A 24859-nucleotide genomic window follows, 5' to 3' on the forward strand; every position below is an offset into this window, starting at 1 on the left:
TATATAGAATATATACGTAATCTTCGGTCGAGTCCGATGATCGTGATCGGCGATTTTCACGATCGATTCTGGAATCGCGCGTAATACCTCAGCCGGTACACGGGATTTAATTAGAGGGAATAGGTCGGCACCTTAATCGTGCGACCACCCGGCAAATGAAATTATAATCGAACGGCGAGTTGGGTCTCGAATTACGCGCCGCAGAGATAGAACCTGAGGCGCTTGTGCTCCCGGTGTTATCGTGCGCTCTCCCCTCTAGAGACCCTTCCGCCTCTCGCTTCCTGGAACGTACGTAATGAAAATTCAAGAAAACTCGGAAACTTTTCGTACTTAAAAATCCAACTCTCGTTGGATATGTATACGGATGCTTTCTACATTATGTGAAGCTACGATGTAGACGATTATGCACCAGCTACTACACACGCGCGCGACCTTCTTTCTAATTTGCACATATATATCCACCTTTATGTAACGCAAAGATATTTATATATCTTTCTAGCCATAAGAAAAAATGAACGATATATTTCATGCTAATATTGGTATAATTTACGGCGGTTGTTTTGAACGCAAATTAAAAAAAAAAAAATAAATGCCTATAACTTTTAATAAAGGCAATACTTTCGTATAAATTTAATCAATTACTTCCGTTGCGTATAATAACAACGTTTTATTCTTCATAATCAGTAGGTCATTGCGTAACTGTAGTACATAATTGGCAGCGTACTTCTTTTTACTTGTTCCAGCGATCAAAGAAGTTTTAATGAAACTTTTTTACGTCTTTGATCAAACACTTTTGCTCGAACGATATTACTTTATGAATTATTTCTCAAACTGCGAACAAGCTACAATTTAAGTCAAAGAGTAAAAATCCATTTCATTGACAAAGTGACTGTTCGATTTGTCGTCGATGATCTTTGATAAGAACGACAAGTTTTAATCTTACATTGAACACGACGTAACGCAGTATTTTTATCAAGGTAAAAAAAACTTGTAATAAAATGCAGCGCTCGCTCGTAATTAATAATGCGCAATACTGCTTTACTTCTGCCACGGGGAATGTATTTACAAAATTCACGACGCCAATAAATTTCTCTCCGATTGCGGATTCAGATCCGATTGTCGATTAGCATTCATGTCACATGCTTGTCACAAGCCGATGAACGGGGAGGTCTGATCCTCATCGCTTTAGGGATCGCCAGGCCCGTTCTACATGCTGCGATCCGCTTGCGAGCGCGCGCGTCTTGCCCGCGGACGCATTCGAAGACGCGCTCCAGCCGTGCATAGGCGTACTATCGTAATCGGAATACCAGATTGTTAAGTATCTCGGCTATCCCGGGTATGCGTAACGTAAGCGTTGTCATTTTGCGTAGTTACGTATATAAGCGTTCGGCGTGGTGCTCGCGTACCACGGCTGGCTGTCGCGCGTATACGCGCGCAACCGAGCAGAATCCTATGCAAATATGCATGCTGAAAGCTGAAAGCATAGACTTGCGGGGTTTTAACGCGCTACTTATCATAACGTGCGTTATGCGCGCCGACAGATCGATTTGCCTAACTTACCGTCTTGTCTCGCCGCGATCCTCATATTCCTCGCCGTCAGCGGCCGCGAAAGCTGGCCGCGAAATGTCATTACGGTAACGCGATCTATCGCGCACCTCGCGCAAGAACGTCGATGATAGGCGACGATTGAAGCGGTTTGGCGAGCACCCGACGTATTTCCCGGGTCCCGCTCGTTCGTTCGCCGAGCGCATTTTCCTCTCGTCGCGTCGAACCTGGAAAAAAGGAGGACGGAAATTTTTATGCGGTTATTCTGCGCGCTGCCAGGTAATGCGATTCTGAGTCGCGTGCACCGCGATAAGGGCGTCGTAAGCGGGGCGTTTAAACAGGGAAATTGGGAGATAATAACGCCCCGGCCTAATCTTACTTTTAACTTGCTTTTGTGAACTGGGTCGATTATCGTAATACGATTTATTTCCATAAGGTAGTTGATAGCAAGCAATTACTGCATGCTCAGCCAGCAGATTCTCACACACGATGCTTCGGAACATATTGCAAGAGATTCTGGCAAAAATAACTAATATAAGCACGCAACATTAAGCTGTATAAATATTGTAGATGACTGACTTGACGAAGCAACGATAATTTGATAACGAGACGTTACGATATGTCGATATAAAAGAATAATTGATGGAATTTATTGGAATACCCTGAATACCTTGCGCATTAACTTCGGCACTCCTAATCGGAATGTTATATCGATCGCTTTAATAATAATGCATTGTAACGCAATTCATTGTAACGTTATGAATTATTCTAATGCGATCACTGAATTGCGCGCATTGTTTCTTTGTGAATGATGCATCATTTCACTTTGCGTTTAGTATCACGCCTGACTATCTCCGCTATCCCCGATCCCCATTAACTTTAATGGATGCTGGGCCGCAGACTTAACACTCATCTGCACAATAGACACCAGAAGCAATTACGGAACACATGAAAATGCGTAACACGTATGACTGCTCTTATTGCGGACGCGTCGCCATCGCACACTCCGGGGAGCGTGCTGATGATTACATAAATAATAATTTGTAATTAAATTTTCAATTTTACGCAATAGAAAATCCTCTGTTTAAAATTATGAAAGTAAATCTATTACATCAAAAATTCATATAGTTACTCTCATACGGTTTATAATATAAAACCGTTATTTCGAAGTCGAAAAATACAAATATAAGAGAAATCAATATTTCATGTTGTTTCCTTGATGACTGTTATCGTGAAACCCTGCCAAATATCGGGCTGCGATATTAACATCTTCCTCGGTCATCGAGTTTTCCGACGCTTTCGGTCATTTCTGCCTCTCCTTCCGTTTATCGTGGGTAGTATCTAATACCCATTAATTTTAATGACGAACGTGGTCAGTTTAACACGTACCGCAGTCATTGCAGCAAGCTTGTAAGCAATAAATCATATCCCCTTGTCACACACTGAAAAGTGCATGGTTCAGATAAGTACGTATGTTATTTGGTAGACCCTGCCTATCTGGCTGCCCTCGTTCTCCGGGTACATTTATACGTAGTATATACTGGGTAGTTAAAGAACCTGATACCATTCTTAAATGCGATCGGCCAGCAATTGTCTATTCTGCTGAAAAAGATAACAACTCGTATGATCGGCTATTCCTTCGCATTTATTTATTCCTTTATACATTTTTAATACATTTTTTTATATTCAAAAAAATTCGTGTCTTTTTTACAACAATTTCAATTTTTTGATATGAGAAATAATATTATATTATACTTCGTACGTGATCTTTTAAAATGTACTGGATATATATGTGTAAACGTATAAAATATTTTATTATTCTAAAGTAAATTTTTGCAAATTTATCGACTTGAAATTTGTGTAAAATCATAAATACATATTACGTCTCTCAGAACTACATCGCAATATTGCTCGCCTACCACAGTAAAGTCGAAAAATTACTACGCATTAGCGACACGACGAGAAATTATATAACCGTACCATGGCCCACAGAAAACTGGGAACGAAAGGCTACTGTGTAACCGGAAATTATCATAAATTTTGTAGAACTGCCACGGAGGAGAAGGAAAAGATTGGTAGTCCCCTCCGCGAGGGGGAAAAAAGGAAAGGTGCGCTAATATCGCTAATATCCCGGCTTATCGATTAGGGTAAACCGTGCTCGTACACAATGACCGCATTTCCAGCGACGAGGAGCACGCGATAAGACGGAACGTGCCGCGAAAAAATAATGTGTCTTTTAAATACCGAAATTACGCTAATTGTCGACGACTAACTAAAATTACAAATTTCACTCGTCGTGTACAGAGGGGATCATTTGTCACTTTTGGACATTTCTAACACAACAGAAGATCGTACGTAGAATGAGAAAACTCGGACGAAGATTTTCTTTGAAAACAAGTACGACTGTTAATGAGACGATAAGTCTCATTATCTCATTCGCTCGCTCGTCGCCTACCACCAGTGAATATAAACGCATGTCCTCGTTTCTGGCTCTCCTTAAAATTACATGCTTCGCATGCGGCAGTCGTTATAATAATCGTTATTTCCATACCGATTAAGAACTTAATAGTTATAGGTTATTATAGATGCATATTAATGTTATATCTAAACAGATTTACGTGAAATAGATTATAAATGCCTAAAAAAGAATTTTGATCAAATAATAACTAAAGAAAGAAAAGCATGGTTATTTACGTTTATAAATTTATTTTTTTATTTGCAGTTATTTAATAAGCTCAGTAATAACATTGAAAATTTTTTATCAGTTTTCTAGAGCTTATAGATTCTCTCTAAATGCGCATATAAATATGTATGAAGATTTTCATATAACACTTCTCTTATTAGTGTAAATGTAATTTTGCGTGATGAAGCATTGTTGGGTTCTTTGACCGTTAAATTATTATAGCTGTCATGCAAGAACGCGAACTGTTGAATGTAGGACACATTCGCACCGTCAAACTAAAATATTTCATCGTTAAGATTGTACGTACATAGTAAGCGTGCATGGATTAAGGCTGTCGCATATACTGTCTCATGAGAGACGACTATAGGTATTTAGCATACTACGACATTTTAAGCCGAGCACTGCTAACAAGTATTAAACGTGTAAGTACTAGGGTTCACGAGTATTTATTTCCTCGCCAACCACGCTGCTAAAATAGGCGTGATAAAAACGCATGTTAAAATCACTCAACTATTATAGAACCGAAAATGTTTGCATTCTGACACAGGTATTCTCCGATACATCCTATAAAAAACTACTGCGATATTTCTGGGCAGTGAGAAACTGTTATTAGTATTGTGTTTTATTTCTGATCTCGAAACATACATATACATATATACATACATACATACATACATTGCAGACAAATGGAAATCGAGCTTTATAGTTGCCACGGAATATTTTCAGCCGCGAAAGCGATGCTTGTTTCCGTACCTCCATAACAGCCGCCGCGCCCGTTGCAATGCTTGGCGAAGGTGATGCTCCTATTTCCTTGTATGTCTCACGGAGACTTCGTGCGGTTGTATGACACGGCTGCGGCCATAACTCTCGGTATGTAGGCCAAACGGGGTGGAGGTTCTGACTTCGTGGAGGATAGATCACCATACAAACATTCACGCGATAAGCTGCGCTGCTTTTGCATCCGCCGTGAAAGTTTCGGGCTCATTTTCTGCGACCTCGGTCCATTTTTTCGACCTTTACGATCGCTTCGGCGATCCATTATTCGTCAAGCGTAATGACGCTCCCAGAGAATGTGAAAACAGCACGCTATTAATTTGCATTTGCAGTATTTGCAAATATCAAGAGTTCGCGTTAGTAAACTTTCTAATATCGTTGCCTTGTATACCGTGAAAAGTTGTTTCTCACTTAAGATACGAATGGAAATTTAATTGACGCTATTATATAGCGAATGCCAATTCGAAATTCATGTTTGCTATTCGTGTGCGTACGGGCTAATTAAACGAGCGTGAAAGTGTCAATCACAATTGAAATTTGTGCACTAAAGCTATTGACATACATAGCAGTTTCAAGCAGTTATTATTTGTCGTACGGGACAATCAAGGATAACGAGTGAAACTGTCGCAATAATTATATTAGTACGTTCGCGTGTGTCATTAAAAGTGTGCGAGAACAGGAAAATGAGTTTGCGAAATGTTTGCCGCTTGACTCTCCAGCAAATGCTGTTCGACAGGGTAACGACATTATTCCCTAACTGCGCACAGTGATTTTTCGTAACGCAACTGTTACGATGCGAATCAATGCAATTAGTTTTTTAATAGCATTTCACGGCAAAAAAACAATATTAATTATTCGACAATTTCTAATAATCCGTTTATTTAATTAATATTGCAACAATTATAAATCATATACCTATACATCAATATATATAAGAGAAAATTCATCTTTATTTGTGTATATTAATTGTGGACATGAAAGATTGATCGTATTGAGTATAAATTATTTCGCTCCACTATGTTATAATAAATCTGTTTAATTTTCTATATAAATTTAATTCAGAGTATTTTTAAAATACAGCAACAATTCAACAAATCGGCAATGTGAAGTAAGAAATGTCCGTCATCAGCCAGAGTTTTTAAATGAGTATTCACAGTTTTGGGCGATTTTAAATTTGTTTTTGAAATGGGTATAACGGGTTGTGTACGTATTGACAACGGGCAATCATTCTTGGTAATTACCCAACCAACCATCGGTTTTACCGGAGATTAAATGTAAATGCGCCAGGCATATTTGTGGAGTTGCCATGGAACCTGCAATATTCAATATTACTAAAAGCTCTTTAGGCTACTTTTTGTACTTCTGTATCGCAAATTTAGCTATTGTTTGTATTGGAGCCGAAATTGATCAGTTTACTTCTGTATTCAGTTGAGTAATATCTACTAATTATAAACTAATCAAATATTTTCACTTTTAACGTCCCCCCCCGGTTGAAGTAATAATTTAAAAAGATAAACTTTTACCATCATTCTTTTTAATGGAAATATATGTATATGTTTTTGCTACCTTCCGTAATATCAATTTTTATGAATTATAAATTTTTATTAGTAGGTAATTCCGATATATCAAGTAGAGATACAGCAAATTCACATAGCCGACGCGACGTTTGCAAACGTTTACGTAATGAAACGGTACTCGTATAGCGAGATCTACTACACTGTCTGAATTGTCTATTTAGTCACAATACAAGAGACATTCTCAACATTCTGGAATTAACCGTCGCTGTCTCGAATGCGAAGTCATTTGACGTCTATCATTATTCACATTCCATTACCGCCCGTAATGATAATGTGAATTAAACAGACGTTATCATACAGTACTTGACGACGCAGTTCCATTTTTCAAGAAAATTACGTCTATCATTCCATCGTGACATAAAAGTCTTTGCGTAGATGCCGGTGGAGATGAACCAATGGCATCGTTCTACGCAGGTCGATATGGATTCAATATCATAGATGCAGTCGCGAGACGGGGAGATTGAAGACGGCGACGCAAAATCGTGCAAACAGGAATCGCATTAACGTTGCCACGTTAGAATGCCCGATAGGATCGGACTTTGCGAAGACTTACTCTCGTTATTCCAGTCACACACAGCAAAATAACGCTTTTCTCCTTTCGAAAACGAGCGACGTGCACTCCTTGCCCCCTTTCGCTTGGCATCCTGTCCTCCGGGACCTCGTAAACCCGCTGCCGTAACAATTCCTGCCCACTTTCGTATACTCTCTTTCCGTCTCTTCTCTTTCTTCTTCGGCTTCCCTTCCGTTGCATTCTATTCTGCGGCACCCGCGAGTTCTTTCCTTCTTCTCCGAACCCCGCGCGCGAAAAAGCCTGTCTACTTGCGACCCGAAAAATTTTTTCTCTTTCGCATCCATTTGCGAAAAGTTCTCCTGCATCTAATATACACCGCGAGTAAATTTCACACGGCATATTTGCTCACACAGACCAAAAGACCGATGAGATTGTGCGCGTGCATTTTTGCACATTTCTGGTGCCGCGATGTAAGAAGAATCGTATGTAAAAATTCACGCACGTATAGGGCTACTCTCCCTCGAGATGAGGGTACATGTAAGAGCGATGGGAAACTGCGTCGGCGAAAGTTTCACGTATATACGACTTGTCCGTCTGGACAGGACGATCTTTGAAGTTGCGGGCGAACGTCCGTTTGAAAAATCTTCTGGCGCGAGCGAAAGCTGACTACGAAGATTCTGATGTCCGACGAGTTCGTTTATGATGCAACGACGTTCCGTTGACCCGAGAACGGGCGTGGGCGAAATTTCACTACGCGAGAAACATCTGTTGGCGGTTATCGCGCGCGCGCGCGGATATTTCGTTCTGGTATCTCTCGCGTGGTTAAGATTATTGCCCGTTCCGCTGTGCTGCCTTGCCGAAAAACGTATAGCGTTTAACGGGGGGGGGGCCGCCATCCCCCGCGATCCGTATTTGCCAGCGCGTAAGCGCGATATCAAGTCGAATTAATTGGATTATACGTATAGCGGCTTGCCCCGCTTCTGCGAGCTTCGGTCGTAAACGTTGCGCGTGAAGGAAAGTTTAGAAAGAAAGTTACGACCATTTAGTTGTTGCCGGAAGATATATTTGTTCGTTTCCGGACCAGCAGTTTGGAAAGTTATGACGCATAGGAACGAAGTGAGACTGAAATTAAGAATGAATGAATCTTGCTCGACTTTAACGGTATGATAATTCACGCTCGCGCGCGCGCGGGCCACACTTCTACTGTCATCGAGCACAAATATTTGTCATGTAGTAACTTACGCTATCAAAGCCGAATTTAGAACATGCTAATTAAACTTGACAATTTGTATGCTTTATATGTACGAAGCGCTCTTATCAACAGACAGCTGTTATTAGATAAAACTGAGAAATTACGCTGTCACATGTTTAAGTACGGTGACTCTGCTTTCTTCGGCATTAATTTGGTATTACAAATATACGAGGTGTCGACACGTTCACGTAGGATGGATTAAGAATTTTGGATAACGCTGACAACATGTGAATATAACGTTCGAATAATTACATAAATGTATGTAGATGCGTATTTCAACCACAAACAAATGTCAAAACGCAGCCGCGTTGGGCGCGGGCCAAAGCGATAGAGGCGAAAGATATATGTATATGGTAAGTTATGCGTTATCCCTAACACCGGGTCCATTTTCCATTATATTCCGATGAAATATAAACCGTGCCGTAAATAACAATCCTTTATATTGAACCATGCGCGCGGCGGTGCATGCATTTCGCCGCGCGACGTTTATGCCAGCTTGATCGAGAGATATGCGTAGAGCCGGCCTCGCGCGCGGGATGCATTAGGTCCATAGCCTATTCCGCCGAAAATTTTCACGGCACTGCCGTCTCGTGCCGTTAACATTAGAATACACGTCCCACACAGAGTAATCGATTACAATTGTTTCGCTCGCGATCGAACCCCGCCGATGACCACCGGCGCCAAGTCAAATAGAGTCGAATTTGCGAGTAAATTGTGGCGATTGTGCGGATTACCAAGGCGTGCGTGATCTCTTTATGATAACGGTCGTTTCATCGTCAAACACAATCGAATGGCTCCGATGTCACATCAGTACGCGAGCAGAGCCGATTACGCGATTGCTCTCAATCATTTATTAAACTAACCGCCGTCATCACGATTCGGAATATTTGATTCAAAGGTCTCTGCGAGTACATTGACTTCGGTATCCCTAATGCTTGGGTTAAGCAAAGCTTGTGCCTGTAAATTGAGTTGCGACCATATCTAGTTAAATGTTGGGTTCGCATCGCTGACACTACCGTCGTATCGTCTCCCCGTGGACGCCTTCGAAATAAACGAAGTTTCGAGTTATGGCGCGCGTACCGTCCTTATACTGCAGTAAGTTACTACCATATAGTATTCTATTATGTGCCGACATACAAACGTGCATTTGCACGTTATATGACCTTGGAAATATACTGAGCCGACATGCTGCAAAGCGCTCAGTCGCATGAGTCATAAACTTCTTGCAGATAAATTAGATTACATAATACAATGCATCTTGCAGTTAGATCTTAGTGTCAATAATGTAAAATATTTTCAATATTTTAAATGTTTTTTCCTTTTATACTACGAATAATAAGAATTTAAAAAATTATTATATGTTTATAATAAAAATGATTAGTCTCATTGGGAATAGTTGTTAAAATATTGACGCATATTTTCGTGATATTAAATAGCTTTACAGATTTTAAACATGTCGATTTATCGGTCACCGGCTGTGAAAGCGTATTCCTATTCAGGAGAGAAAAAATATGTGTGAGGGTAACGATGGGAAAGCCGATTTGCATAATTACAAAACGGCGGCTGGTTGAGACGTCCTATCGATCGATTTCTGATAGAATTTTTCATAGGCAACCGATCGTAAGAAAAAACAACTTAACTTACTTTGTTGACAGAATAAAATCCAGCTAGCTATATACTGAACGTTTGTTTTCATTCTTCTTATAATCTTGATTCCTATCGATTGCAAACTAAAGAACGCCGTTATTTGTCTATTATATCGAGTGAAAAACCATGTTTATTCGAGATAAGTTTTCACGGATGAGGACGTTAATTTAGACGCGTCCTTATTATGAATAATAAATTTCTGATGCTTGGAGCGTCAAACTTGCTTGTTGACATTGTATAATCTATGATTATATATATATATATAGACGTCAAAATAAACGTCAACTCTCAATGATGTTAATAAAGTAGTCAAATGAATATACGTTAAATATTATAAGCTATAATATAGTAGTCACTTAGATTATTCCATAATGCAGGGAGTTCAAAAGAGCGCATTAGTTAAAACAACGCTTGACTGCCTGGCGATGATGGCAGTACATCGTGCGCCAACTTTTTCGGATATACGAGAATTTTTTCTCTGTTTAATGGGAGAAAATAAATATGCGTGAAAAAGTTCTCTTTTCTCATTTTTTTATTTTGAGTTTTCTCATAGTGAATATCACCGTATATTTCTACAAAGCATTTGAGAAGATATAGAAATTGGGGCAGGAATTCGTTCTTTAACCGTTTTTTTGTCGGTTTTAATTAAACAAAAATGATAAAAAAATTGCAAATTTAATTTTATAGGTATATGTACGTAATATTTAATAATATACGTATGTACGTATATATTATATACGATCGTATGTATATAGAGAATTACTAATATATATATATTGTATATATATATATATATATATATATATATATATAATACATATTTCATAATTAAAAGAAAAATATATGAATATATTTTTGCTTTAAAAATGATTATATTAATTAATGAAAACTTTCAAAAAATAGATATCAAATTGTTTTTGAATTCTATAAGATGTCTTAATTAAAATATAGCAAAATCTCTTAGTTAGATGACTTCAAAATGTTATAATCTTCACTGAGATTAACAAGTAACCAGAATTCTCGATTAACGATAAGCGGATTAAATATATCTTTGACCCTCCATCTGTATACGTCTATGATGCCCGAGTTAAAATAATATATGCTCGTAACTGTAAAACTTGCAAGCTTGCCAGAAAATATTAAATAAACGATGTTTATTAAAATGATTATAAAATCGTCAATTACAATGTAGACAAATGTTTTGTGAATTTTTTTAGATTTTTAAAAAATATTTGAAAGTAGGGAAGAGATTATAACGTCAAATGTGACAAACTCACGTATATACTTCGAGAGTGCAAAAAACACGTATACAGACGGAGGGTTAAACATATCATTAAATATAATCATACCTTGCCATGCGCTTTGATAAATTTGGCACTTAGTAACAATAAGAGAAATTGATCTGAATATATCATGACTTCCAATTTAAGCAATAAAACAATTTTATTTTCGTGAATAATTCACATATCTCGAACTAGTCGACCCAAATAAGCAATTTTGTACTCGTTAGAAGCGTTAGAGTCTTAGAAAGAGATCAGGTTTATCTTGCTGCGATTTTTCTAATATATCGCAAAAATATTAGCAATTATATCGACCCGCGATCTCCATGAAAACGTCTATCATGACGAAGATCCCTGCACGAAATCAGTTTTATTTTTCGTAATTAATCGATAACGCAAAATTAGTCGATTGAAATAAGCGATTTCGCACTCGTTGAAAGTGCTATAGAAGTTTAGCTTTTTCGAATGAGACCTAAATCATCTCTCTGCGATATTTTTGTGCGGAGATATTGATGATCATATCGACCCGTGAATTCGATCTAATGGATTAATGGAAGAGTCGACTAGCTTGCGCGCGCGCATTTTTCGATGACGACGTATCATATTTCAAAACATGTGTACTACACGTGTTTTTCACATACTTGTTTTTTAGCGCACCTGTCGAATTATGTGCAAAAAATACGTGCAATTTCCTTTCATGAATGGTGCGTGTGTGCCGGATTTGTAAAATTGTAACGATATGCAATAAAAACTGATCTTTCACATTTCGCGTTTCGCAAATGCCTCTGTTGAATACGAGTGTTCTTATTATGATATTTACATATATATAGTGATGATAGTTCAGGACCAGGACTAAAATGCTGATGTATAAAATATGAAAAGAATCAAAGATGTATCGATCAGAATTGAAAAACAGCATCCATTACATCTTCCCTTATTATAAATAGTATTACTCAAAATATATACTAGTTTAGAAATAATATTTATAAAAATATCGGGTAATTTTCAGAAAAATGGCACTAAAAGTAAATAATATAAAATAAAATTGAAGAAAAATGTAATGTGTGAATAAAATTAAAAATTTATAACAAGCATATTTACCTACAGTTTGCCGTGACTGAAAAACACTAAATGAAAAAATCAGTTAACTAATAGCAAAATATCCATTTTACACTGAGGAATCGCTTCTCTGTTACCGCTTCGTCTTTCGTCGGACTATAGTGGAAGCTGCGGAGGATCTTTTATGTGCGAACTCGGGTGCGTTGCCATGCCACCTTAAAGTCCACGAACGAGCGCTCGCTCCTCGGAGAAATGTCACTGAAGCACATCGAATGCACGTGCTTACTCTCCGTATTTGCGGAGGCATTTAACTAAAACCCGTGAGAGCGCACAATATATCGGTGCCCGGTGCGGGTGTCTGGCGATGATATTCACATATGCGTAGTGTCCGAAGTTTCCATATAGTATACACAGAACCCAATCTTTGCTTTTCCCTTAGCTGGTCGGGGACCGACGCGCGACGTGGAGTATAGGTGCCGGCGCGGGATTTGACTTCGTCCGACTCGACTTGACTTTCCTCGCGACAGAAGGATTATATCTTCTCGGTCGGTTGCGCGGATTCTCTCTTTCGCAGCAGCTTGAGGGTCGTCCGGGTGCGCGCGGTGAAACTTTCAGTTTAATGTCAGATCTGCTGTTCTAGATATTATGAATGTTGATATGATTATCGTCGACTTATGAAATTTATGACTCGTCAAGTCTCGCGTGATTTCGTATCGTGACAGCCCAGTGGAGAATCTTTCATAATTGAAGCAGCGAGCGTTAAGAATGGCGATAGAAAGTTATCGATTAAATGAAAGAGTAGGTGATTGATCGCGGTCTAATTGCGCTGAAATATTTACGCGAAAATAGGATATAGTTTTTACTTAAAAACACATAAAGATTATATGCTGGATATGTACATCGGATAAAATATTTCTGTATGTGTGTGTGTGTGTGTGTGTAAAAGCGAGGTTGATATACGATCGATTAAATTCACAAAAAGCAGTTTAATTATTAGACAAATTACATCTTTGCTCCTTTCTCCTGAACAGGTTTGTGGATTTTGCGAATATCATTTCGGTATAAAATGAAAAATTATGATAATGGGATATATCTATACTATTCTTGTACAGTTATAATATACGGCGTTTGCACATTATCGATATCCAATAAAATTTCCGATAAATACTGCCTCATATAATAATATATCTCAATTAAAAACAAAGAAAAATATGTATAGAGATAGTTTAGTAAACGTGTTTTTTATTACATCCTCGTGCGCTCTTGCTTATTGGCACGAGCATGAATGCTCATGACGCTGGAGATTTGATTTACATTTTAATACAACGTGCAGATAAGTCGCTTTCAATTAGTGGCACATTATAATCAATGCAAATCTCAGAGTTTTAATTAATACCAATCTCGCCGTATATAAGCGCATTTTAATTTATTATATTAAGCCAGCGTTATATGTAAATTTTGTTTTCCGTAGTACGAAAAGCTGTACAAAAGTGCGATTTGCCTAGTGTACATACAGAAACGCGTTCGCGTTTCAATCGCATTATCAAGAATCTCGTTTGTATTAAAGTATGCCGAACGATATAATGGCTTAGATCTAGAAATAATTAAAATTTTATTGACTATTTCGTTGTAAAAACTAAAGTGACAATTGTGTCACATCTTCGCATGCTAAATTCACGTAAAATATTACGTAATAAAAAATATGATGTAGGTATAAGTTTAATTATGTAAATTGTGTATAGAAAAATTTTATATTAAAAATAATTAAAAACAATTACAATTAAAATATACTTTGAAACATACAAAAGTATTTTAAATTTACGTGAATTTACAAGTTGTTTAAAAGCTTAATTGATTATTAATTATGTAATATTTACTAACTGGTTCGATTTATGGCAATATTAAGATATATATACGTATTAAAAAGAACAATTATAACATCTGAGTTTGATACCGTTGCGGTTTTTCATTTTAGTTCCTCATCGAAGTTATAATACGTCATCAGAGACAGAAAAGGGACGCCACTAAATCCCGTAGAGGAAAAAACCTTTTTATCGTTTCTCGCGCGGCTCGACGGAATAATAAAATCTTTACGAGCAAATGAATTCACGGATCGATGAGCTGACGTCGATAACGCGAAATCAAAGCGAATATCCGCACTCGAAGGCGCAAATATCCCATATTTGATCGCATGAATCCGCCGCTCTGCAACCTAGAGTAACGCGCGGAGTGCAAATAAAGAAGTATATACGGGATCCTCCCTCTTTTACATTTAATCTCGGAGAGGTGACGTGGAGAAAAGCAGAAAGAGTCTTCTATTGAAAATAAGATAAGATGAAATGAATGACGATTGAATGCTGGATATTTGAGGGTATATATTGGCTTGATCGCGTACCTATCATATGGTAATTTTCTTTAATGGAAGATCTATCCCTGTGTTCAATGATTTCTTCTATATTTCAACCACGTGATTGCGACGATATTGACCCATAATTTTACCCCGCGGTGAGCTTTAAATATTTTTATTTAATTCGCGATTTATTTGAAGACGCGAGTATAAATTATAATTATTATCTCGTCTTGCTGCTTATATAATTATGTGACGGGGAAAGGATTCGTGCATAAGTCGCTTAGTTCGTCGATTATCTTAATTTATGTACGATCACACTTCAATCGCGACACAACAATTCGCAATGTATTCATTCATTCGATATCTATGCTATTCGTGGGATCCTTTGTCCGTTATCGAGTGCTTTCGCAAAACGATATGTCCTTTGTTCAATGTTGGAAGCTTTCCCAAACGAATTGACGGAGAACTGCCGGCAGGTCTATCTCTAACAATATACGCATGTATTATTATTCTCTAATAGAATGATTGGATTGCTACCGGCAACTGATTCTGACAACCACCTTATATGAACATTAAAAACAAACGAAACGTATCGCTAACTTGTCTTCAATTTTTTAATGTCTTAACGATAATAAGATGTACTAAACATTTTCTTGGATATCTCAACTAAAAATTTGATCCTCATCAGTTTTCTAGAAATTATTGAATTCCTTCAAGTATTATATGAACACTTGTAGTAACTGCCATATTCCAATTCTATTTAATGGTAGTAATAATCAGTTACAACTCTCAAGCTCTTGGATATTGTCTTCCGCACGCGTCTAGAACTAGCTCGATTATACGCTAGCGCTATTAGATTTCTCATGAAAGCTCGAGAGGCACAGTTCCGCGAGCCGTTAAAAAGTTTTCCCGGCAGTATGGATGAGCATAACTTGAGAGGATTGTGCAGGCATCGAGACTCGTGCCGAATAAGGTGCAAACTATTTTGTTAGTAGCGCCATTTAACTCGAAATGCGTTGGTATTCGTATAAAGGTATGGTTGAATCATCGAATGATAGCCCCCGATCTTGCACGAACTTTCATAACTTCCCGGATTATATGGCACTATACCTAATACGTTGCATATAGCACTTTGAAAGTAAAGTTTTCAAATCATATATGGATCTCCATGCACGCAAACGTCTCCAGCAATTATCCTTTGCATGATGGTCACATGCAATTTCATTACTACCGCTAGCATATGTACATTCTAACTCTTATGATTCTCAAAGCGTATCTCTGAGTTTTCTCTTAAGATAATTATAAACATGATAAATTGTAGAGAATAAACTATTTCTTTTCATTATCATTCGGAAAATTCAAATATTCTAGCTTTATAACCGCGAAAGGTTAAAGAAATAAATTATCTGATATAAAAGCAATAAATTTACATAACAAGCGTGACACGGACGACAGCGAATTTTGCAATTAATTTCAGTGCCTCTATTATCATGACAATATTATGTTCAAAAAGTAACGCCTGCGGCGCAGTTGGAAAAATTAATAATCAATACAGAATTTCACACGTGCTTTCGCTTGACCGTTCGTATTAAGCGTAAAATTTCAATCACATTCCCGGCGCGCGGAAACTTATCGATATTGCGCCGCATAAAGCTGGGTTCATCTTCTTGCTGCCGTTTGCTGCTGCAAATCTTGAGAAGCACCGCGTCGCGCAGTAGTCGCACGTAAATGGGGGCGATGCGGAAATACATACGCGGCCGTAGGTATCTACGTGCCGTCGGAAAAGTGCTTTCAAATTTGCGATTTGCACGAGGCGTCCCGACGCGCTCGCGTCGATTCTTCGGTTGAAATGGAACGGACGGACGTTGGATGTGTGGGAGGACATTTCCAATACGCATATTTACAGGAGAACTCTGAGGACGTTATATTTTCAGAGGGAGAGAAAGAGAGAGAGAGAGAGAGAGAGGGGAGAGGTAGGAGGGAAGGAAAGGCAAAGAGAGAGTGAATGTCGTACAAATGGGACGGCGCGGCGGCGGGGCGTTGCAAATTTTATCGAGTGTGAATTCGCACAACCCATACTCTTTTCCGGTCATTAATCTTGTCGCGCGTGGCACGATGAATTTGCGAGAAGACGTATGCCTCGATATCGTCGTGTCATCGTTGTACCGGAGTTCATATCTGCTGCATGTCTCACTTCGCACGATACCAGCGTCAACATCGATTCATACTAACTGTAATGGTAATGAACTATGGTGGTTTGACGAAGGGATTCCCGTTTCTCTTGTTTCAAAGGGAACGGAGCGACGCGCGACGGTATACATGCAACCAGCATTAATACCACATTCCATCCCGGGGTTCAAACTTTCATCGATATTCGGTTTTGTTTCGAATAAAAATAATTTTCCTAAATCCATTAAGAAATCGTATATCAATAATATTATTCTATTGTTGGAATAACGATATATGTATTATTCTATTGTGCATGGAAATAAATAATGCACGGATTGTAGCGTGCTTTTCTGCGAAAATTGTACGTAACAAATCGCCGAAATATAACGCAGTCTTGCGCTAGTTTCAACGTTGTGCAACACACGAAGCATGCGCGATGCAGCGTGACCTCTGCTAATGGATTGTTAGCTTGGGATGTCGCGAGTTGCCATTTAAAATGAGTATAAGGCGATTAACGCTCATGTCAAGATTACTGCATATTGAAATAATGCGTGCAAACGTATATACAAATAAACATATACGCTGTACTCCTTTATTTAGCAGCATTACTGGTTACGCTAGCTCTACGCTTGTGAATGAATAAAATACTTTATCCAATTTCTGCAACATATAAACATTTAAAAACTACACAAATTATTAACCGAATTATATAAATTATTTTTTATATCTTCGTTTTGCTTTTCATTGGAATTTATCCCTTGACTTAAGCTTGTAACATGTTTGAAGTTACAAAAAGAGTATACGATTCGCGATATACATCCAGATTAAAAGATCAGAAGAGAGAGATAAATACGTGCCGTAAAAAGTTGTCGAGTTTACGAATGTTTGCTGTTCTTCCGTAAGTTTCGCGGGAGAGCAGCCTTCGCATAAGTCAAACGAGATGTATCGAGAGCGTTGACTTCGTTAGCTCGGAAGCTGTGCGCGAGACTCTGGCAAAGATGAATATTATTAATCGTGCAGAACTTTCTCTGTTGAAGCGTTTATTGAGCTATACTTTATTTTGCTTAGTTCGTTCAATGTCTGTCGAATATACGTCATCGACCTGCCGACGCTACGTCACCGTTATTTCGCGAAATTTGTAGGATCGTACATTCGGTCCAGCGTGATATAGCAAAATATTCTTCCGCCTTCCGTATGATAACCTCTTGAATTTCGCGAAATTCGCGAGACGGGCGGCAGACTGCGAGAGAAGGAGGCATCCTTGTAAGCCGCGGTAAGCCTAATATATATACGTATGGCCGCGCTTACGAACGGATTCCCTTCCGAGCTCTATCAGCATTCGGATAAGCCACGTTCGGTATTATGTTCTTCTTAGGTTGCCAACATTGTGCTCGTGTTTCGGCAAAAACTGCACTTCCGGCCGAAAGACCGACGTGCTCGCAAAGCGAAAGCTATAACGGCGAACAACATTATAAAGATAAATTGAAATGTCATAATAGCCAAAAGTTTTCTACAAATATAAAAGCACAATTGAAATTTTAATGCAAATCGTACGTTTTTGTATTGAAAATTTTACGTATAAATCGATATGAACGATGTATAGTTAATTGCTGAAAACTCACATGTATTATACATCTAATTTTCACATGTTTTTGAAGAAAGTTAAAATAGCAGCTTGTTACTATTTTATCTATTATGAAAGGATTATTATTACACTTTGAAAAACGTACGTGTGTCTTAAAATATTTATGCAGATTTGCGGATAACGGCGTAAATAAGTTAACGACCTATGCATATCGCATGCATTGTTCGATACGTCTCAAGCATTTTCGTCAATCGAGTTACCGGGCATGCTTCCACGTCGGCGAGAAATCGATACGTGATTGACGTTGGATTAGTCGTTGAGAATGTATCCACTGTGTCGAGCCCTAGAGGAAATAACGATCGGTGATTGGACTGGGCTGAGTCGAGTTTTAAAGCTTGTCGAGATCCCGCGTGTGTACTGGTAGATTTCATCCGTGAAACGTTTGCACCACTTTTACCAATTCAACGTTCAGAATCAGCGAGTCGTGGCAAGATTGGTATTTCATCACCGACAGACGACATGTTTCGTAATACTATTTTCTAATATACAAGTTATTGAGAACTGCACAGTATTCTCGGATATTGCGTTATATTTTCGTAATAACAAAGATTTCTCAGGATTATCCGATTGTCATTGAGAAAATGTCACACAATATGTGATACTATATTTTATTCGAAAACTTTTATTTACATTCGACAATCTAATGATGTCTATAATCCGTATTGTTACGAAGTTAAATGTGTATTCTTGACACTATAGATATATACTTATTTAGATCCTTTTCTATTTTCTCTCTCTCCCTCTCTCTCTCCCTCTCTCTCTCCATGGTTTATTTAATCAATTTTATATCCTGTTTCTCTCCCTCCCTTCCTCCTCTCTCTCTTTCTTTCTCTCTCTATTCCTAATGCATCCAATAATGGAGCATATGTGTTTCGAAGCATATCGCATTTGCTTTCGACACACATGAATAACGAAGTTTCTATAATAGAGTTCCAGTGAAATAGAATCGCATTTATCGCGAACATTTACCGGAACATCTCTGATATCATATCAAAGCTCTTTCTTTCAGAAATATACGCAAACAAATGTATATCAAATGACAAATTTAAACAATCTTATCTTTATGCAAGAAATATATTTATTTTTTATATTAATCATGTCTTTTTATATGTTCACGTTGTCGTGAATTATTGTGAGAAACAGTTTGCAAATAACAATGAATTTCTCTTATTTTGTCGCTAACATGATGACGCAAAAGTATTTTCTACTATAATTTCTGATTTCTGACTGCTTATCGTGTATGTATCCGAAATTAACGACAAACGCGATAATTAATAGCGGAGCGATTTTAATTGCATTACGTTGATTAAACGTGTTTTAATTAAGATTTCGAGCGAGTAAACAGGCTTCGTTTCGGCGTGAAGTTACAGGAGTCTCGGAGAAAGGAAAAACGTAAAATACGGCTATGCACGTGGCGCGCGCAAACTATTTAAATCTGTAGCGCAGGATTGTAGACACGTCGTGGGCGGACAGGGTGCTGTAGCTCACCGAGACAGGAACACGGCCTCGATTTTAGGGACACACTAGATTTCACAATCTAGTTACACGAGTGCAGTTTCCCACGTACTCTGAATGCGGCTAAGCAGATTAAAGCTTGTTGCGGCGAATGGAACCGCAGAAAGAGAATAGTTTCCGATAGCGAAAGGTGCCGGATGATTCGGCAAAGCGATAGTGCGGTTTAGAGGCAAAGTTACACGGTTGTGACGGTAGTATTTTGTCCTAATTAAAAATTTACACACAAGGCTATCTGTTCTTGTATCGGCTCAGATAATCGATCGTTGCGATGACAACTTGACACGCACGTAAGCCTGGCTATCGTCTAATGTGTATAGAGGACACTGTTGTTTGTTTTTTTTTTCATCGAAGAGCTAGTAGAGTAATGAAAATTAAAGATTTGTAATATAGGATAATATGGGACTCCGTTGTTTGCGTTGCAAGAGATAATACGACACATTGCGTTATATATTAAACATTAATTTAATACACAGCTGGGGAAACGAGTTTACGTATTAGCTATAATAACGGGAAAATAAAATTCCGTGTGCCCGAGACTTCGCGTTAAATATCGCATTGCACGCTATGCCGCGTGCGCGCGGTGAGCTCGTCCAGTACGGTTTCAATAAAAAGTAATCCTCTACATACGTAGCCTCTGTCAGAGGCACGTGCACATCCGCATGAATATATACCCGCGCTATTGTAACGGTCAAAGCTTTCTTTTTGCCGCTCGTTATTGCACGTTAATAGAAAGAAGTAAAATTCGACGCGGACATAATTGCTGCGCGCGTATCCTTACGCACGCGTGGGGCGAAAAAAACTTAATATCGCTGATATCGCATAATTTAGTGAGTTTAATCAGAACAATTTCGAACGAATTAACATTGTCATTTTAATTAAGCCATTTAGCAACACTTTTATATATTTTCGTTTATTCTATTCATATATCGTACGTAGTACTTTATTTTCATCTTATAATTACATTTTAATTTGCAAATAAAGAAGCACCTCTCTCGAATTATATGCGAATGGTACAGTTCTATTGTTTAAAGTATATATCACTATAATTCGCATCGGGACTATTAATAACACTGCCGCGGAACGGAAATTTGATGAAAATAACATGATGAGAAATTAATTAGTAACGGTAATGGACCTAGTCATAAATTTAACCAGATTTAATCAAAATCATTGTATAATGTAATTTCGTTCTTACTCCAAATGCATGGCATCAGTCTCATGCATATTATTTTAATTTTTGGTGTTTTTACGTGTTATAATTTATCGGTTACGTGCGCGATGTTAACACTATTGAAAGTGAGACATCATAAAAAGATGTGTCGTTTCTCGAAATTCAAACGACGTCCCGCACAGCGATTACCCTGTGTGTCGCACGCGTCATCTTTCTTTCGGTGATTCGGATTAAATCCTCCGCACGTTCGTTCATGCATATTTATGCGCATATTCCGCAACGGATAATGTGTCCACGCGTAATCTATCGTGCAGGTATACGTGCGCGCGCGCGCGCTCGTGTATATATGTACCTCGTAATTTACCTTCCACGTTTCAGCTCGTCCGACGGTAGGAGCTCCGGAGTCTATTTTTGCCATTCATTCTTTTCTAGAAGAGCGCTACGCGTTTTTCCTCTTTCGACGGTAATCTCGTCGTGTCAGATCAGAGACAGCTTGGTGCGCCTATCCCTTGCTGAGTGCGCTCGTCTGTTCCTCCGTGGATGTTCCTCCTACACAACGTTACCTCGTTCCCAAATGTCCTTCCCCTCGCGTCCCCCGCGCGCCATTTCTACGCAAGTCTTGGCCTAGCACGGATCGTCTGGCAGCACATCGGCGAAACGCGCGCCGAGCAGAGCGATACCGATATCTCCCGCTATCTCCGAAGGAAACTCTCTGAAATCGAAACATTTTCTGGGAATTTTCGCATCTAATGGAACGAGGGGCTTTTCCGAGTCCCGAGGCTGAAGTGGGCCATGGTCACGAAATCCTTTTTCATTCGGACGCGAGGTCCGAGGCGGATCTCCGTCCGGGCGGAGATACTGTGGGTGGTTCTTGATTGATATCGACGATACAGATATTACTACGAGTATTGTACCTATACCTACGTGGCCTTTCAAGATCTATTTTCAGAATCCAAGGAAAAAATCTTTCTCATACGAATCGAAATGTATAAAGTATCACGAGCAGAATTGCATTTCTTTAACATAATTTGTGCAGTTTACGTTTTCTTGCCGGATTTAGACGGGGGAAAAAAGAGTTGTTCGGCGCCTTATAGCGGATTTTTGTCATTATCCGTATTACGTGCCGGGCACTCGTAAGGAAATAAATTATTCCTCGGCAATATTGGAATATCGGGAAAGCATATTTCATTACATCGCGCCGTAGGCACGCGTATATACGTTTACGAATGAAATTTCCAGGCGATCGCTTAAGCGTAACGTTGCCGCGTGGAAGTAACTATACTTTGCACAAAAGAGCCGTACGGCTCCATAATTCACGTGTCGTCAAATATCATGCAAATTGCCGCCCCCCCGTATAATTCGTTACTTCGGCATTATTCGCCAACGATCAGACGAGCGATCATTCGTTACGGCAAATTTCTTGTTTGCGAATGTCTCATTTGGCATCGAATAATGTATTATCATCGCGAGTATGCTCGCCTTGTCCACGAGCGTTATGAGATTCCATTGTCCTTGATGCGCGGGACGTCACAAATTTTACGCGGACGAAGAGCCGAACAAAGAAAAGCCGTTCGTGTACATGTAGGTATAGCCGCGTTCCCCGGTCGTGAGTGCCTGTGCATCGTAGCTTTGCAAAGAAGTACATACATGTATGTACGTATACACATCATGTATGTAAGAGTGCAGTTATATTTGCGCTTACAGCGTGCGGCCCGCATCGTACTCCGATATACCGGAGAGTTTGTTAGGCAGGAATGTGCCAGACGAGATGCGGAGAGTGCTTTGGAAAAGAAAGGAAGAAGAAAACCCTCTGTGCCCATCATCCCGGAATGATTCGCGACTGCGTGTATACAGTTGCATTCATACGCTCGGCACTTCCCGTTACGGCGCTATTAATAAGTGTAGGTGTAGAGAGTGCGCTATAAACCCGCGAAGAATTATTCTGTTACAGGATAGCTTCTCATTGTTCCCGAGATAATTGCTTCTTATTGTCGATGCAAATCGAGAACGTTCCAAGTATAAAGTTTTTTGCTTATCTCTTATTATAATCCTTACCGGAGCATCTCCTTCGAGTCGCTATCTGTAAAGAGCGCGAGGTGTTTATTTATCGGGCTTGCGAGAAGAGAGGGAAAGAAATAGCTCTCGCGCCGACAATGAACCGAGCGGGCTTAATTGAGGGTTATTTAATGCGGGGAACGCGCGACAACAGCGAGTTACCGCGCACCGCAAAAATATAGAACTGTCAAATTCGGCAGTGATTGTTTCAGACTAACGAGTTAAATTGCGCCGCGGTCTTATCAGTCCGTCGCATCTGTAGGAGGATTACGTTTACCGCGCGTAATTTTCATTTCTGCTTTCGAGGAAAGTTGAAATTTATCCACCGGCGTTCAGATTGCCCGGTCGATAAAGCTCATCCTCCTGGAAGCTATGGTGAAACTTTCAGATATCGCAACGCCTATTTGAAGATTTCCATCGAGCGCAGTTGCGAATATATTGCGCTCGTTCGCAACGGAAGCTTATTATACTCCGAGGGAGCCGCGATAGTTTTATTAAACCATGCATATCACATAGCGATTCCCTAGTTCGGATTTCCGCAGTCAGAGATTGCAACGTTAGTAAATAAAATACGATATCGAATTTTAAACGACGCGATACTTCCCTTGATGAAACAGTGAAAGTTTCTATCATTATTTGAACGAACTGCACGTAGAGGTGCTTAAATATTTTATAATTCCACAGAAAGTATTTCACGTTTGGAAAAGTTTTTTGCAACAATCCAAACAACCAACTGAAATCAATTCTTATAATCAAACCTTTATTTCAATTATTTTTTTACATTTATGGTTTATGCGCAAATTAAATTTCTTCAATTTGCAATCCATGAAAATACTGTTAACTCATTGAGACCACATAACGAGTTTGACTCGTTAGGACTTTATTGCGATGCAATGGACAGTTTTTAAAAATAATTCAGTTTGAAAATGGTTATTTATTGAAAATTATATTAACTTGCGACACTTATATTTCTTTAAAAAAAAGCTATACATATTTTGAATTTAATCCATTAATGTCGTATTTATTTTCTAAAGCTAGAAAACATTTGTCGATTACAAGTGCATAATTGAACACATTTTCCAAGGTATATTTGGCATAAAGGTACATTTATTTCTACATATTTGTATTCTTAATAAAAACAGAAATTTATACTCGACTTTTTCAGTTTTACGAATGATGAAAATAAATGTTGCTCTCTGGCTTCAACGTTCAAGAAATAAATTTACTCTCAATATGTAAAATTAGTTTGCAGTAGTAGAGACAAACAAATCAAAGTTGCAGGCTTTTACTGATAATATTTTTCTTTCATATTCTCGTCCTGCTATAGACAGTTATTTCTGGTATCTTGTTCGAGCTATCATATTTACGGAGGCAACGTTTAGCCACAAGCATGCGGTTCGTTAGCTTATGTTACTTTTTTTCTTTGTATGGCACGATGGGGAAAAATTAATTATTACTTACGACTAATGCGTCCATGAAGGTCCACGGCTTTCATGCATACGTAACAAAGCGGAAAATTCATCTTACTTTATATATGCTTACGGTGAAGAGCTATAGAATGTACAATGAGAAAGACGAAAATAGGATGCAAGGCCTTTTCATACTGATTCTCGAGAGAGTAATATA

General features: G+C 38.7%; 2 protein-coding genes across 3 annotated transcripts in view; one reads left to right on the plus strand and one right to left on the minus strand.

The window, feature by feature from the left end:
* Positions 1 to 24859, minus strand: part of LOC143902901 (uncharacterized) — a 230816-nt gene that overhangs the window by 904 nt on the left and 205053 nt on the right. The window contains exon 4 of the mRNA XM_077416133.1: positions 1561 to 1772. Within this exon, the coding sequence (XP_077272259.1) occupies positions 1561 to 1772 (212 nt within the window). The remainder of the gene's footprint in view (positions 1 to 1560; positions 1773 to 24859) is intronic.
* The window catches only part of Ten-a (Teneurin-a transmembrane protein), a 450404-nt gene that overhangs the window by 882 nt on the left and 424663 nt on the right, over positions 1 to 24859 (plus strand). The window lies entirely within an intron of this gene.

This window comes from Temnothorax americanus, unplaced genomic scaffold (assembly GCF_048541705.1).
Source record: "Temnothorax americanus isolate GAGA-0224 unplaced genomic scaffold, ASM4854170v1 Scaffold41, whole genome shotgun sequence".
NCBI lineage: Eukaryota > Metazoa > Arthropoda > Insecta > Hymenoptera > Formicidae > Temnothorax > Temnothorax americanus.